At 44.1% G+C, this 18,339-nt stretch overlaps 1 protein-coding gene across 1 annotated transcript in view; it reads right to left on the minus strand.

Moving 5' to 3' along the window:
- Positions 1 to 18,339, minus strand: part of Spata13 (spermatogenesis associated 13) — a 124,386-nt gene that overhangs the window by 59,929 nt on the left and 46,118 nt on the right. Inside the window, exon 2 of the mRNA XM_042685695.1 lies at positions 5,571 to 7,283. Coding sequence (XP_042541629.1) covers positions 5,571 to 7,124 — 1,554 coding nt within the window. The 5' untranslated portion in view covers positions 7,125 to 7,283. The remainder of the gene's footprint in view (positions 1 to 5,570; positions 7,284 to 18,339) is intronic.

Consider the following 18,339-nt stretch of genomic DNA (forward strand, 5'->3'; position numbering starts at 1 on the left):
GCAAGATGCTCATAATACTTTCTTTTGGGAATCCAATGAAAGTAAATTATTAACCCAAGGACCAAAAGAAAAAAAATGCAGCCTGGCACCTGTGGCTCCTACCTATAATCCTAGCTACTTTGGGCAGACAAATCTGAGACTTTTATCTCCAATTAACTAGCAAAAAGCCAGAAGTGGAGATGTGGTTCAGGTGGTCGAGAGCCAGCTTGAGTAAAGTAGGTAAGCAAGAGTGCAGAACCTTGAGTTCAAACTCCAGTACTGGCAGACACATCTGTGCAAATGCACACATGCGTGTGCATGTGTGCATGCACACACACAGTATAAAAGGGCCAATCAGCAAGAGTTGAATGGGGTTTAATTGTGTCCCTCAAAAGATATGTGGGAGTCTGCCACTGGCACTCCAGGGTAGGTGTGAATGTGTTTCCTTTATAGCTCGATGCCAACAGATGCAATCAAGTTACAGTAGGATTAGCCTGGATGTGCTTTGGTCTAATCTAATGGCTGGTGTCTTTATTCACGAGTGGGACTAGACATAGACAAAACACTATTGAGAGAAAAGACAGAGACAGAGATTGAAGTAATGTGTCCACATGCAAAGGAATGTCAAATACACTGGCTGCCACCAGACAACCCCCCACCAAAAAAAACCAATGACAACACAAAGGAAGGAGGAGGGAAAGAAGAAGGAAGGAAGGGAGAGAGGAAGGGAGGGAAAAAAGAAAAGAAAGGTTCCCTGAAAGTTCTATGGGGAATAGGTCCTGCCTGTGCAGACCCAAAACCCTAAAAGGAAACATCTAGGGGGCAGAGGAGTGCTGGTCCTGGGGCTTGAACTCAGTGCCTGGACACTGTCCATTAGCTGTTTGTTCAATTATAGCACTTTATCACTTGAGCCATACCTCCACTTCTGGCTTTTTGCTGGTTAATTGAGCATAAGAGTCTAATAGACTTTCCTGCTCGGGCTGGCTTTGAACCACAAGCCTCAACCTCCTAAGTAGTTAGGATTACAGGTGTGAGCCAACAGTACCTGGCTATATCTGCTATTTTAAGCTATCTACTTGGTGGCATTTGTTATGGCAATTCTAGTAAACTAATACAGGCAGGTAACTCAGAAGAAAATATGATACAGGCAATTAAATATGCTTGGTGAAGATCTGGAAATGAATTACATGAAAGAAAGGGAACGGTAAGAGAGCTAAGGTATTCAAGATGCAGAACTGAGCAGCAAAGCTCACCTCTCACATCTCACCCCAGAGTCCAATGCCTGGATATCATCCCTGACTTGGAGGAGGGAAAGGAACACACACAGGGATGCAATAACTAAAGCAATGTAAGCTGTGGGTCTCCACTCCACAATCCTCCTCCTTCAGCCTCCTGAGTGCTGCGATTACAAGTGTGTGTTATGATTATTGTTGCCCACCACCAGGCCTAGCTGAAAGCTAGGTTTCTGAATGCCGATGTAAAGTGCCAGACCTATGTCAGATACACACCATATGGTATTTAATCTCTACAACCATGCAAGTACTGTTTACCGTGTTTTGCTGATTAAGACACTAGAGATAAAAAGGAAAAAAAAAATGACTGTGTATGTTTATAGAGCCAGATTGGGGAGGCGCTAGTTTTACAGTACAATCTGTCTTTCCTACCCTGTAACCCTTGACATACACATTTTCTTTTCCTTAGACAGTCAAAAACATGGAGGAACACACTGGGAAAGCCACTTAGCAGAACCTCTGAAACAGAGTGCTCCAGGAAATCTGGTGAAACACTTTTTAGGATCACCTTGCACATGTGCACGCACACACACACACACTCACACACATGCAAGTACTGGGACTTGAACTCAAGGCTCTGTGCTCTCACTTGGTTTTTTGCTCAAGGCTAGTAGATCACTTGAGCCACACCTCCACTTCTAGCTTGTTGCTGAGTAATTAGACATGAGGCTCTGATTTGTCTGTCTTATCACCTTGTATGGTGATCCTCAGATCTCAGACTCCCAAGTCACTGGGATTACAAGTGTGAGCCATAGCACCAAGCCAGGAATGAGCATTTTGTGCAAGATAGGCAAGTTCTCTAATGAACAACACCCCCAGCCCAGTGCATGCCATGAATTTTAAAAAGCTTACTACAGAGTATCAATACTGAGTGTAGCTAAATAGTAGAATGCTCACCTAGCATGCATGAGGTCCTCAGTTCAATTCCCAGCATTACACAAAAAGGGGGAGAAAGCCGCTACACTCAATACGTAGAACTAATTCATAAACCAGGAGCTCACACCTGTAATCCTAGCTACTCGAGAAGCTAAGATCTGACTCTTATCTCCAGTTAACCAGAAAAAAAGCTGGAATGACTCAAGTGGTAGAGTGCTAGCTTTTAAGGAAAAAAAAAAATAGAACTCAAGGACAGCGCCTAGGTCCTGAGTTCAAACCCCAGAACCAGCATAAAAACTAAACTAAACTAAAATTCAGAGCAAGGCACAGTGGCCAAGGCCTATGCTCTGAGCCACTCAGGGAGAATAAAAGAACCAGAATTTTAAGACAATCTGGGAAACACATGAGATCCCATGTTTAAATAAAGAAATAAAAAAATGGGAAATAGCATCAGATGCTAGAGCCTGTAATCTAAGTTACTCAGAAGGTTGAGATATGAGTATCATGGTTCAAAGCCAGTCTGGGCAGGAAAATCCATGAGATTCTTATTTCTAATTAACCAACCAAAAGCCAGAAGTGGAGTTGTGTCTCAAGTGGTAGAGTGCTAGTCTTGAACACAAGAGTGGACAGTGCCCAGTCCTGAGTTCAAGTCCTAATATTGGAACACATACACACACACACACACACACACACACACACACACACACACACACAGCAATAAAAACATTTAATTCTCCTGATTTAATCATCATATCATATATATGTATCAAATTAAGATATTGTACACCATATATTTGTATGGATATTCCATGTGGGTATTTTGAAAAGTTGACAAGCTGGTAAAACAGGGTGAGCTCAAGTCCACTAGCTGGGTTCCACAGTGAATCCCTGCCTGGAAAAACAAACAAAAACTTGGCCAAGTGGCTGTTGTTCAGTTATGTGGTGTGTGATTCTACTTTACTTTTCTAGGCTTTCCTTTGACTCTTAGGCCTAAATGATCTTTTCATCTCAGCCTCCTGAGCACTGGGTCTAAAACAGTGTGCAGCTATGCCCAGCTCCCCTTTGTTGCTAGTAAGGTAAGCTTCTTTGCTGACATTTCACTAGGGACAATGCATTCCAGAAATGAGGCACTGAAAAACTGTGTGCATATTACCATTTCTTTAAGGTTACATTTTTAGAATTTTTGTTGTTGTTGTTATTTTTTATTTTTATTTATTTATTTTTGCCTGTCCTGCCTGGGATTTGAACTCTGGGCCTGGGCACTGTCCCTGAGCTTTGTTTTGCTCAAGGCTAGCACTCTACCACTTGAGCCACAGTGCCACTTCTGGCTTTTTCTGTTTATGTGGTACTAAGGAATCAAACCCAGGGCTTCATGCATACTAGGCAAGCACTCTATTTAACTAAGCCACACTCCCAGTCCCTGTTATTATTTTTTATTGTTGTTAATTTGTTTGTTTGTTTGTTTTTTGAGAGAGAGAATCAACTCACTATGTGGACCAGGCTGGCCTCTGGCTCAAAGTGCTGGGGTTACAGGCATGTGCTACCACACTATGACTGACTTAGAGGTGCTTTGTTGTTTTTAGTATGATGGAGTTCTCCAGCCTGTCAAAGATCAAGGACTTATTCAGAAATGCTACTGTAAAAAGAGAATCTTTGTGAATAATAATGAGCATAAATATTTCAGCGCAAGTGAAAAGTGTTTTTTAAAAGACCGAGTCAGAAAATGACTCAATTGTTAAAATGCTCTTTTTTAAACTCATTTAGACTTAATATCTGATTTCTTGATTTTATATTTCTGTAAGAAATCCTCTTATTATACTACAGGAACTTTTCCTAAAAATAAAGGCTACCTGTTACCTGCAGGGTGAAGCTAAAGCCCAAGTCCACAGGTCCAAGCCAGGTCCTTCCTAATCATGGACAGATAGGTCTGACCTTATCTCCCACTTCTGAGCCCATGACCTGTACAAGTTATGTTAAAACCAGCTCCCTCTGCTGGCTCAACTCTGTAATCCTAGCTACTCAAGAGTCTGAGATCTAAGGATCATGGTTCAAAGTCAGCTCAGGCACACAAAATCTGTTTAGATTTTTTAATCTCCAATTAACATAAAAAGAGCCACCAGTAGAGAGCCAATCTTGAGCCAAAAGATTAAGTGAGAGTGCAAGGCCCTGAGTTCAAGACCCAGTACTACACCAAAAGGGAAAAAAAAGGGAAAGAAAAAAGTGAGTAATCCACAGTAAAGCTGTCTGGGTATTGGGCAGCATGTGAAAGAAATACTGTTCTCGTAGTACTGACCGTTATTAGCTGCTTCAAGTCACGAGATGCTTGAAGTGCCACAATAAAAGTAAGTATAGTAATCATCTCTCTCTATATATTTTTTTTTGTGCCAGGCTAGGTGCTATCCCTGAGCTGTTTCACTCAAGGCTAGCACTCTACCACTTAAGCCACAATCAACTCCTGGCTTTTTGCTAGTTAATTGGAGATTAAGAGTCTCACGGATTTTCCTGCTCAGGCTGGCTCTAAACTATGCTATGATCCTCAGATCTCAGCTTCCAGAATAGCTAGGATTACAGTGTGAACCACTGGCTCCTAACAATATAAAAAAATCTCTTTGAATCATCATCTTTCATAGGTTGATAGGTACTGAACTGCATGCTTCTAATTCATTCCTAGGAAACAAAACAAATCTCACATATGTTATAGTCTTTTAACAAAGAATTTCATTTATAAGAACTCGATTGGAAAAGATGTAGGTAAGAATTTAAAATATAAAGAAAAGTGATACATATATTAATAATTGTGTCAAAAATGAAAAAAAAAACTGGAACCTCTAGCTCCCACCCCAGAATCCAGCACACAGACATTAGTCCATAAATGCAATGAAAGGTACAGTAAATACCATATAAGGAATTTCATACATTGGATGCAATTGCTAAAGCAATTACTGTGTGTGTGTGTGTGTGTGTGTGTGTGTGTGCGCGCGCTGTTGTTGTTGTACTGGGACTTTAACTGAGGGACTGGGCGCTGTCCTGTAGCTTTTTCGTTCAAGGTTGGTATTCTACCACTTGAGCCACACCTCCACTTCTAATTTTTTTTTAATCTTTTTGCTGTTTAGTGGAGATAAAAGTCTCACAGACTTTCTTGCCCAGGTTGGCTCTGAATGGTAATCTTCAACATCTCATCTTTCAGAGTAGCTGGCATTATAGGCATAAGCCACCAACACCCAGCTCCAGATTACTCCAGAACTCAGTAAAGGGCAAATTTGACAGCTCCTATCTCTGCTAGCAAGTGTGTGACATGATTCGTTGGCATCCAATGATGGTCGGTGTAGCACAGAGGTCCCTAGGGGGTGGGGGGGGAAGACCATCCTGGACATGCATCACTGTACAGCAGGGCTACAACAGGAGCTCCACCCAAATCCTTACCTCTTCCTTCTGCTCCTCTGAATCCGGCTGAGAGTGACTGCCACCACCTACACCTCTACCCTCATCAGCATTCTGGGTGGGCACCCAGTCTGGGGAGAACCCAGGTGCTGGCTGCATCTGTTCAGGATCTTCTGTCCGGTCTTCACCATCCTCTGAACTCAGGGATAGCACAGTGGGGCTGGTAGGGCACTTGGAACTTCCTGCCCCAGGGCTCTGAGGACTCTGGGGCTTGGGTGTAATTGGTGGCAGTGGGGTGAGAAGATGCTTAGGGTTACTGGCATCATCAGAAGAGACTTTGGTCCACCCTTGTTGGTCATTGGGACTGGCTGATGCGTTACAGGCTTGGGGCCTGGTGCTTCCTGATTGGTGGGCGAGCTCAGCTTTTAGAGGGACTACAGCGGTATCGACATCAATAGCAGCAGGGCCCTGGGAAGCGGCTGGGCTACGACTGGGGGTGCTGGACCTCCGGTCCTGCTCAGAGCTGCTGGACACACGTCTGGAGTAGTCATCATGCAATCGGCTCTGCGTTTGTAGCCGAAGGCCTGCCTCCCCCCGAGCCAGAGGCCCAGTCTTGGGAACCTCTCTCTTCCACGAGGCATCTTTGACGTTGCTCACTAGCTTCAGGACTCGATCGAAGTCCTTGGCTCTGATGGGGCTCTTCCAGCGTTTGGTCCTTCTCTCTGCCCCGCCAGCCTTCTCTGAGTCTGCAGAGGAGCTGCTTAGAGTCCTTTGGGGCGGGAGCTTGCTGTCACCGGTCACCCGGAGATCAGCGAGATTGGAGGTGGACTTCCGTTTGAAGGAACTTTTCTTCAGAAAGTTTAAACTGTCTGTGCTTTTGCTCCTTCTGTACAAGCTGCTTTGGCTGTCAGGGTCCCTCACCAGGATCTCACACAGGGTGGGCTCTTGGCTGGAGAGGGACAGGGGTTTGACGGAGCCCTGGGGGATAAGGGGCTTGTCAGAGTCCAGCAGGCTGATGCGGCCCAGGCCGTAGGCCCTGCGGATACTGCGAGATCGGTGTGTGCTTCTCTGGAATGCATCCTCATCCTCTGGGTCTGAGCAGTCAGACACAGCCCCCTCCCCTACACTGGGTGGGTCACCTGCCTGTCTCCCAGTAGGCCCCCTGTTCATATGACTTCCCACGATGGTACCATTAGGGATGGCACTGCTCACATCCTGTTCCCAAACTTCCTCTTTGGAAGAATCTGTCCCCTCACGGTTCTGAATTCCTTGCAGGACAGATGACTTCAGTTTTTTAAAAGATCCCATCTTCCTGAAAGATGCCAGTGCATTCCACGTGGAAGAATTGCCCATCAGGACCACAGAGCGGGGCCTCTCGGGGTGGGCACTCATTCTCTTCCGGTTTACAGAGAAAAGACGCACCAGCTTGGAAGAAGGGTTGAGCCTGGTGTCTGGACCTTCGGGATCACTGTCCTGGCTGTTTCTGTACCCTCCATTCTGACATACTGGGGAAGTCACCATCTTGAGGTCCTTGGGGTCAGAGGCTGCACAAGTGGCAGCAGGACCTTGCCCATGGCCATCCTGGGCTGTGGTCATGTTCTTCAGGCTGGGCACCTGTGGCCACAGGGCAGCCTGGCTCAGACGGCCCTGTACATTCGTGTTTGGGAATGGCAGATCCACATCTTCACTTCCAAGGACTCTGGTCCAACCCTCACACCTGCTCTGCACATTCGGATCCCTGGACTCAGTCACCACCTGCAACAGAAAAAAATAAAAAATGCAGACATTTAGCCACTGCTCCTGCAGAGGAGCCTCTACAATCAGAAGCTAATTGTTTTGCTTATCAATTAGAAACAGGAAACATACAAAGGGCAACTTCCCTACAGGGTCGATCTAATAAATACTACTTTAAAATGGAAACCTTTAGAGCTTTGTTCGTTTTTCTTTTTTATGTTTTTGATAATTCACCTCATAATAAGTTGAGGAATGTAAGTCTATGCTCAAAAAAAAAATTAACTAGGTGCTGGTGGCTCATGCCTGTAATCCTAACTACTCAGGAAGCTGAATAACCACCAAAAAGCTAAAAGTAGAACTATCTTGAGTGGCAGAGCACCAGCTTTGAGCACAAAAGCTCAGAGACAGTGCTCAGGCCCTGCATTCAACATAATAGACAAATTAGCTGAAACCTGTTTTAAGTTAAAGCTTTGGGGAGGGGGGAAGGAAACTGTTGGAATGATGATGTCAAGGTATTATGGAAGATTGTGTCTTCTTTCCAGGCATGGTGATGCACACCTGTAATCCCAGAATTTGGGAGGGTGAGATAGGAGGATTGAGAGTTGGAGGCCAGCTTGGACTACATAATGAGATTCTATCTGAATTTTTGAAAAGAAAAAAAAAAACCCTGTCTTCTCTTTCTTTGAACTGCAAGAAATCTTTTATTATCAAATACCAAAATCCATTTACAACTACTTCAAAATGTACCCAAGCAAAGGCACTGGTAGCCACTCAGGAGTCTGATATCTGAGGATCACAATTTAAAGCCAGTTAGGGGAGAAATCCAGGAGACTTGTATATCCAATTAACCAGCAAAAATCCAGACATGGGAAGCTTAAGTGGTACAGCACTAGCCTTAAGCAGTAAATGCAAGCAATAATGTGAGGCCTTGGGTTTAAGGCCCAGTACTGGTGCACACACATGTATCAGAAACTTTAAACAGCAAGGAGACAAGCACAGCTGGGATTCGCATCCCAAGCATCTGACATCATCTCTAGCACCCCATAATCCTGGCAAACCAAATTCCAGCTTTCATCAGATGCCTGTCCAGGCCATTACCTTCAGCCAATAGTCAATGCAAGATAGGAAGAGGAAAATGCAGAAAGATCTTGATGTTAGGCCTCTATTTACTCTACCCTTCTTGAGTGTAGAATTTAGCTTTGTACAAAGAGAACTATGTCTCACCTCCTCTACATCCCAATTTCTTCTCTGTCTCTCTCTGTCTGTCTTTCTCTCTCTCTCTGTGTCTCAGTCTCTGTCTGGTGTCTTTCTCTCTGTCTGTCTTTCTCTCTCTCTCCTGCTGGCCCTGGGGCTTGAACTCAGGGCCTAGATGCTGATTCTGAGCTATTTTTGCTCAACTAGTGCTCTACCACTTGAGCCATAGCTCCACTTCTGGTGTCTTTGGGGTAGTTTTGTGGAAGATAAGAGTTTCATGTCTCCTCCTTTTCAGGCTGGCTTTGAACCACAATCCTCAGATCTCTGCTTCCTGAGTAGCTAGGATTACAGGTATGAGTCACAGCACCATATCTAAGCAAAGTCTTGAATCACTTCCCCACTGAAACCAGATGTAAAATGTAACCAGTTCCAAAATAATTCTGCCTTCACCAACTCTGAAAAGTGTCGTTATTTTTGTGTCTCAGAATCCTGAAGTGAACCAGAGCGTTTAAATATTTAAATCCACTGTGCAGGAAACAATTGACTGAATAGTAATTAGTAATGATAGTCCCCTGACTTGCTTGGATTGGATATGCAAGAAAGGGCAGAATTCCTGCTTTGTTGCTGGATTGGACAAGTATAGATATCACCACTAGAGGGCACTATGACACATTCTATAACCCAACAAGCACTTGATTTAAATCATGTTGGATATTTTGTGAATGTTTTGTAGAAGACATGGGGCCAGGTGCTAGTGGCTCATACCTATAATCCTAGCTACTCAAGAGGCTTAGATTGAGGATGGAGGTTTTAAGCCAGGCCAGGCAAGAAAGTCCAAGAAACTCTTATCTTCAATTAACCAACAAAAAGCTGGAAGTACGGGCTGGGAAGGTAGCTCAATGATAGAGTGCTTGCCTTGCATACATGAGGCCCTGGGTTCGATTCCTCAGCCCCACATAAGCAGAAAAAGCCAGAAGTGACGCTGTGGCTCAAGTACTAGAGCACTAGCTTTGAGCTGAAGAGCTGAGGGACAGTGCCCATGCCCAGAGTTCAGGCCCCACAACCAATCAAAAAAAAAAAAAAAAAAAAAAAAAGCTGCTAGTAGACAGGATACCTGTAATACTAGCTACTCAGGAAGGTGACATCCAGCTTGAAGGTAGCCTGGGCAGAAAAGTTCATGAGTCTCATCTCCAATAAACTACAAAAACAATAACCTGGAAGTGGAGCTTTGGCTCAAGTGGTAGAGTGCTAATATTGAGCAAAAACAAAACTCAGGGACAGCACCCAGGCCCTGAGTTCAAGCTCCAGGCCGAAAGTAGAGGTATAGCTCAAGTGTTAGTGCCAACCTCAGGCTTAAAGCACAATCCCAGGCCCTGAATTCAAGTCCCAGTACAGAGGAAGGAAGGAAGGAAAGAAGGAAGGAAGGAAGAAAGGAAGGAAGGAAGGAAGGAAGGAAGGAAGGAAGGAAGGAAGGAAGGAAGGAAGGAAGGAAGGAAGGAAGGGAGAAAGAGAGGGGGGAGGGAGGGAGGAAACCAAGGGCTTATGCCCAAATGCTAAACTTAGTAATAAGTCCCATTACAGTAATCTGCACCATCTATAAAATAAGTACCTGGACTATAAAATAAGTACCAGGACTTAAGTTCAAATCCTAGTTCTGCCCAAATGAGGGATGTGTTTACAAGTGGTAGATCACCTATCTGCCTAGTAAGTGCAAAGCCCTGAGTTCAAACTCCACTACCACTAAGAGGTACTAATAGTTATATCTTGTATCAACCAACTAATCAATTTATGAGTCTCTGTTGGGCACCAGGATCACAGCATTGATTTCAAGACAAAAAATGCTCAAAGAACATCCAGGAACACAGGATACAAGTGGGAGGCAGTGGGCTGGGAGCTAAGGAATTGCCCAAGATATGGGAACACTGAAGGCTAAAACTGGGGCTGTCCTCAACAAACTCGACACTGGAAGTAGAACAATAGAGATGGAAGATGTAATAAAGTACAATTAAGTGAAATAAAGGTGTAATAAAGTGAAAATTTAGGAGAAAGTGGGTTTAAAAGTCTGTATCAATAAAAGAGCACGTGCATTAAAGACAATTGTCCAAGCAGGGCACTGGTGGCTCATATCTGTAATCCTAGCTACTCAGGAGGCTGAGATCTGAGCACTGCAATTAAAAGCCAGCCATGGGAAGTGGCACAGTGGTTAAAAGTGGTAGAGTGCTAGCCTTGAGCAAAAAGAGCTCAGGGACAGCTACCAAGGCCTCAAATTCAAGCCCCAAAACCGACAAAAAAGGGGGGGCAACCCTAGAAGAAAAATCCATGACACTCTTATCTCCAATTAACTACCACAAAGCCAAAAGTGGCACCGTGACTGAAGTGGTAGAATGCCAGCTTTAAGCAAAACAGCTAAGGGGCAGCACACAGGACCTAAGTTCAAACCCAAGTAACCGATCTCTCTCTCTCTGTATCTCTCTCTCTGTATCTCTCTCTCTCTGTATCTCTCTCTCTCTCTTTCACACACACACACACACACACACACACACACACACACACCTTACTGAGCTAAACACTGTTTTATGCTAGTTACAATGAAAGTGAAAATCACGGAAAGCAAGCCTTTCCTGGAATCTCTGAATAGCAAACCAAGTCACATTATTTAGAACTAGTGCTTTAACTTCTCTTAACTGACAAGGGTTGGAATTCAACTAGAGCATTTATAGCAAGTCTGATAAATCATGGGAGCTGTGCCAGAGAGAACTATAAGAAATGAGGATATTGTGAAATGAAGCTGGGGACAAGCTAGATTCTGAGTGTGTCAACTTTACAATAAAACATTTCTTCCCAGACACATCAAGGATTCTATAAGCCAGATGCCGGTGACTCACACCTGTAATTCTAGCTATTCTGGAGATCTGGGGATTGTGGTTCAAAGCCAGCCTAGACAGGAAAGTCTATGACTCTTCAATTAACCAGAAAAAAAGTCAGAAGTAGAGCTGTGGCTCAAATGGTGTTAGCCTTGAAAAAACAAAAAGCTAAGGGACCAGACTCTGAGTTCAAGTAGGACTGAAGAAAAAAAAAGGAAGGAGGAACCTCTAAAACCAGCTCTGACCAACAAATTTAAATTAATACTTAAAATTCAGAAATACATATCAGGTTAAACAGACAAGCAAGATTTCTTTAACAGGTTAATATAAATTCTAAAAAATGAGATACTTAGCCACAGATCCTAGCCTGTGATCCTAGCTACTTAAGATATAAAAAGAACAGTTTGAAACCAGCCCAGGCAGGAAAGTCCATGAGTCTTTTATCTCCAATTAACCAGCAAAAAACTGGAATGGAAATGTGGCTCAAATGAGTAAAGTGCCAGCCTTGAGTGAAAAATCCATGCAAGAATGAGAGGCCCTGAGTTCAAGCTCCAGTCCCCATACAACAGCAAAAAAGAAAGTAAATATAACATTGGATGAAAGTACACTGAAATATGAAAGGCTGAGACAGTAAAGTCTAAATCCCCCAACTCAGAGTGCAAGGGAACATTCCAGATCAACTTCCAAGAGACCAGAACCCAAGACCTGGTGTGAGTAAAAGCTTGACAACCACCCTCCCCCCTCCTTTCTCTCAGTTTTACTTTCCATCTTTTCAGTTATGCTCAGACAAATTAAAAAAAAAAAAAAAAAGGCTGGGCACCAGTGCCTCACACCTGTAATCCTAGCTACTTGGGAAACTGAGGTCTAAGGATCACAGTTCAAAGCCAGCCTGGGCAGGAAATTCCATGAGACTCTTATCTCCAATAAACCACTCAGAAAACCAGAAGTGGTTCTGTGGCTCAAGTGGTAGAGTGTTAGCCTTGAGCTGAAGAGCTGAGGGACAGTGCCCAGGCCCAGAGTTCAAACCCATGACTGACAAAAAAAAAAAAAAAGTCTGCCAGGCTCCAGTGGCTCAAGCCTGTAATTCTAGCTATTTACGAGCTGAGATCTGAGGATGGCAGTACAAAGCCAACCCCAGCAGGAAAGTCTGAGAGACTATCTCCAATTAACCAACCCCCCCCCCAAAAAAAAAAGCCAGAAATGTAGCTCTGGCTCAAGTGGTAAGCACCAGTCTTGAGCAAACAAAGCTCAGGACCAGCACCCTGAATTCAAGCCCCAATACTGATATTAAAAAAAGACTCTCACCCATGGATATATACAGCTTGTCTCCTGTACAAGTGTGTGTCAGAGGAAAGGCATTTCAAAGGATCCAGAAGCCTCCATTTAAATAGTCAATCAACTGTGCATGGTGGTACCACACTGGAATCCCAGCCCAGGGGGGAGGCTGATGCAAGAGGATCTGAAGTTGGAGTCCAGCCTAGGGAATATAGTAAATTCCAGATCAGCCTTGGCTACAGAATGAAACTGGAACAACCATCTAAGTGAAATGCTTACAAACTGGAAATATGGTTTTTGTTTTTTTTTTTTTTTTTTAATGAAAAGCCTTCAATGTGGGAGACTAGGTAAGATTGGGAAAGGGGTCAGTTTTCTCAAAGCATGTGACTATTCAACTTTTTTCTCTGGGTTACTGGGATAAACCACATTCCTATGGGCCCTGCTGATGTTTCCCTGACAGAGGTGAATGTTTGGTTTGTCAGTTCTATGGGGTGATGGGGTAGAGAAAGAGAAGATTTGCAAAGGTACGTTTTACACCTAAGAAGAAGAAAATCATCCTTTTATCTCTGAAATTGCAGGGGAGGGAGGGAGAGCAGGGAAGAGGCAGGTAGGAGGCAGGGAGAGTTTGGGCAGGATGCCCAACTCTCAATAAGACCTCTACACTCACTCTTAAACTTAGGGGTGCAAAGAAGCATGCATGGAAATCTGCCAACTGCAGCTCTAAAGATAGCTTTGTCTTCACTTCCTGGAATGCATCCCCTGTCTTCCACCTGCTGCATGGAGTAATGGCCACAGTTCCTCTCCAGGACTACCCAATTGCCTGCAATGAATGCCAACAATGACATCACCACAGAGCTTGGGCCACTTCATATTGGCCAATTCAGAGAGATGAGTGTTTTCCAGATGGGTGGCTCTAATCTTGGAGGCCCTTTGAAGGTCACTGGAGCAAAAACAATGTCTGCTCGCTGGAGGCAGCAGGGCCTGAATATGGAAGCTTGCGTCATGGAGTTCACAAGCTCAGCCAGCCTGATGGTATAGCCAACAAAGAAGCCACTAAGAGAGGACTGGATCTTGTGCATCCAGAGTTTAACCAGATTGACCTGTTTTTATTTATTTATTTTTAATTTTTGTGCCAGATCTGCCAGATTCAAAGCCTGGGTGCTGTCCCTGAGCTTTGGTGCTCAAGGCTAGCACTCTACCACTTGAGTCATGGCTCCACTTCTGGCTTTTTTTTTTGCTTCATTGGAGATAATTGGTTTTGCTGCCCTGGCTGGCTTTGAACCACAATCCTTAGACCGCAGCCTCCTGAGTAACTAGGGTTATAAGCATGAGCCACTAGCACCTAGCTGCACTGCTTTTATGTAAGAACATGTTTATGATAACAGCCTAGATGCCCTACAATAGATGAGTGGATCTAAAAACATGTGGTACCTATGTACAATGGGATTTTCCACAACCATTAGAAAAATAATATTATGCCATTTGCAGAGAAATGGGTGGACCTAGAACAAATCATGTTAAGTCAGGTAAGCTAAGTTCAGAGAGGAAAAATGGCATGTTTTCTCTCATATGAAGAAGCTATATCTGATATACACTGAAACATGATTATAAATTATGTAGGACTATAAACATTTACACACAATGAGACAAAAGGAGGATATTCTTAGGAGAGGAACACAAAGGCATAATGCCTGTGTACATCTGATCATATAAAATTTATCAGCCAGGTGGTGGTGGTGGTTCACATTTGAATTTCTAATTACTCAGGAAGCTGAGATCTGAAGATGGAAGTTCTAAGCCAGCACAGGCAGGAAAGTCTGTAAGACTCTTCAGTTAACCACCAGAAAATCAAAAGTGGTGCTGTGGCTCAAGTGGTAGAGTGCTAGCCTTGAGCATAAGAGCTCAGGGACAGTGTCCAGGCCCTGAGTTCAAAGCCCAGAATGTGTGTGTGCGCACGTGTGCATGTATGTGCACGTGCACATGCCCGCACACACGCACACACACACACTCACTCTTACCACTTTACACTGAAACTTAACTACCTGTGTCGAAGAGAGATTAAGAGGTGAGTTTGCTGAAAGGTGGCAGAGCTATGAGGATTCGACCATCATCAATGAATTAATGTAGTCACTGTGAAACTACCTTCACTATTGTGATGATGACATTGGTCCCAATAGTCCCACCTAGAGCAGGAATCCTGATGCAATCGAGTTTGATGGTTTGCAACAATCACTGCCCTAGTTGCCCCTGGAGTAGTTAAATAAGCAGATGAGTGCCGTTAGCAGCTATGAGCACCTGGGAATACAACCAAAATAGTCATCATTTGAACTGGAGTAAAGCAGAAAGGCATAGAGCCATCCAGATGCAGCAAGAAGTTCCTTCGTGTGTGTGTGTGTGTGTGTGTGTGTGTGTGTGTGTGTGTGTGTGCGCGTGCGTGTGTGTGTGTGTGTGTGTGTGTGTGTGTGTGTGTGTGTGTGTGTGTGTGTACTGGGGCTTCATTGAACTAAGGGCTGTGTGCCCACATTTGGCTTTTCTGCTCAAGGCTGGTAGGTACTGTACCACTTGAGCCAAGGTTCCAATTCTGACTAAGAACTAAGAGTCTCTCAGATTTGTCAGCCCTGGCTAGCTTGAAATAGCAATGCTTAGATCTCAGCCTCGCAAGTAGCTAGGATTATAGGTGTGACCAGTAGCCAGCTTCTGTGCCTTTTCTTTGTTTGACATCTGAACACCTAGCCAGTCAGCAAAACAGACTTGAAATGAAGACACTGCTTCTGAGGCTTCTGCATGTATAATCCAAAAAAGCAATATGAAAAAGCCAAATTCTTATCCGTATGCTTACCTTGACACAAAGTTATGTCACTGATTTATTGAGGATCCTTATTATTTTGAGGAGGAGACACTGGGAAACTGTCAACCCCAAGGTCCAGGTTCAGCAACAGAGATTTGGACAACGAAAATCTCACCATAAAACTGGGAGTTAGGTTGGCCACTCATGGCTCACACCTATAATTCTAGCTACTCAGGAGGATGAGATCTGAGGATCATGGTTCAAAGTTAACCAAGGCAGGAAAGCCTGTGAGACTCTTTTTTTTTTAATTTTATTTTATTTTATTTGAGAACATACTGTACAGAGGGGTTACAATTACATGGGCAGGATAATGCATACATTTCTTACCAAGCATTGCAGCCTCCTCCTTTGTTTACCCTTCACCTCCCTTCCCAGCCTCCCCCCTCCCCCCACCCAATCATACCCCCCTCACCCCCCCCATTGTAAAGCTGGTTTTGACATGACATTTTGTACTTCTCATTGTTGCAACAGGTCCACCTGAATCCTTAAACGACTTGTTTGTCCCCATCTCCTCCACATGTTATACTGACATCAAATATAGTGAAAGCGAGGGTTATACTGTGGGGGAGGGACATACAAAGCAACAAAGAAATAATCTTATAAATGCGTTAGAAACGCCTGTGAGACTCTTATCTCCCATTAACCACCAGAAAACTGGAAGTGGCACCGTGGCTCAAAGTGATAGAGCACTAGCCTTCAACAAATAAAAGCTCAGGGAAAGGACCCAGGCCCTGAGTTCAAGTCCCATGACAAGAAGGAAGAGGAGGAGGAGGAAGAGGAGGAGGGGAGGAGAGGAGGATGGGGAGGAAGAAGGAGAGAGGGAGGGGGAGAAGAAGAGGAAAAGCAAATGATGATGATGATAATCCAGGGGTTTGAACTCAGGGCCTGGGCATTGTCCCTTAGTTTTTTTGCTCAATACTAGCTCTTACCACTTGAGCCTCTGCTTGGTGTTAACAGTCTCATAGACTTTCCTCCCTAGACTGGCTTCAGATAGCCTACTGAGTAGCTAGGTTACAGGCATGAGCTATTGGAGCCTGGCTACACACCGCTCTTAAGTTAGGTTTATCTCTCTTCGTCAAATGCCCTAATCTGAACATAGGGATAGGATGCTTCAGCTCTACCCAGCTCTGTTCACGAGGTAAGTACACACATCACAGCACTCAGATTTCCTGGCAAAGCCTTTCTCCCTTTGAAAGATGGAAATTTCTTTCCTTGTTTAATAAGAAATATACAGACATGTAAGACAAAAGAAGAGCCTGACAACTTTGACAAGTCTCTTTCTCCTACCTATGTCTTTAGACACTGCATCTATTATTTTGCAAAGTTTCCATCCTCCCACTCCCTTCAACTTTCAAACCTCAATCTTAATGTTCGTCTCCAATTTATACACATAAAAGAAGTCACAGGCACTTCCTAATAAGGTAGCTTAGAGCACCCATCTACAAAGTGGAAACATAGGAATGTAGGTTTCTGACTGAGGTTGATAGGGGTATCTAACCACTGCTGATGTGGACCACAAAGATCAACATGCACTGGACTCCCAACAAGAGTCAAGAATGTCCAATTCAAGCAGGGCACAGATGACTCAGTCCTATAATCCTAGATTGAGATCTGGAAAATCTGTTTGCAGCCAGTCCAGGCAAAATGTCTGTGTATGAATCTTCAGCTACTAGCAAAAAGCTGGAGTAGAGGTATGGCTCAAGTGGCCAAGCCAGAACATGAGGTCCAGAGCTCAAGCTCCAGTATTGGCATGCACGCGCGCGCGCACACACACACACACACACACACACACACACACACACACACAAATCTCATTCTCAGAAGGATCATCTGCCTTTTATGGTAATGGGCAAAATATTTACAGGTTTTGTGCCACCGATCTAGTTGTCTAGGCAGCTCTACAAACAAAAGAGCCTTTAGGGCCAACTCTTCCATGAAATTAGATGACTAATACCTTTCTGAGCATGAGTCCTAACGAATTAAAAAGTAAACTCATGCACAAGGATGGTGGTTCACATCTGTAATCCCAGAACTCAGAAGGCTGAAGCAGGAGGATCTCAAGTTCAAGGCTAGCTTGGGCTGCATAGTGAGACCCTGCCTCCAAACAAACAAACAAACAAACAATAAATGACTCACAAAATGATAGCCTTACCTATTTTTCCCCCAAAGGATACAATGAAAGGGTCAACAATGAAGGAATCACTTATTTGTGATATTGCTGAATCTCTCCCTAGAGTAGTAGAGGTTAAATATAAAAGAGCACTGTTAACATTACAGATAAATCCTTTTTGTAAGCACCCCTTTTAATGTTTATCTTTTTCTTTAAATGTTGAGACATTGGGGGCTGGAGTGATTCTGATTCCTAATTAACAGTTGCAAAACCTTTCCTGGGTCCCTGGTTACTTTCAATGAAGGACTATCAGCCAGCACTAGCTGCTTTGAACATCCTTCACTCTGTGGAAGATTTACAGGCTGCTTGCTGCCAAATCTCAACTGTGACTTCCTTTTTTTTTGGGGGGGGGAGGTAAGCATGGGGCTTGAATTCTGGGTCTGGGCGCTGTCCCTCACCTCTTCAGCTCAAGGCTAGCACTGTACCACTTGAGCCACAGCGCCACTTCCAGTTTTCTGATGGTTAATTGGAGATAAGCGTCTCACAGATTTTCCTGCCCAGGCTAGCTTTGAACTGTGATCCTCAGAGCTCAGTCTCCTGAGTAACTAGGATTATAGGTGTGAGTCACCAGTGACCAGTTCAACAGTGACTTCTAAAGGCACTCACTGTCCCAGCAAATAGCTTATACCTAACTTTTTGCTAGCATAAGTCTGAAAGCAGCAGCCATTTCCACCTAGGCCAGTAGAGAGGAGCACTTCCTTCCCCTGGTGGCCTAGCAGGCCTGTG

The sequence above is a fragment of the Dipodomys spectabilis genome, unplaced genomic scaffold (genome assembly GCF_019054845.1).
Source record: "Dipodomys spectabilis isolate Male_0828 unplaced genomic scaffold, ASM1905484v1 ptg000095l, whole genome shotgun sequence".
NCBI lineage: Eukaryota > Metazoa > Chordata > Mammalia > Rodentia > Heteromyidae > Dipodomys > Dipodomys spectabilis.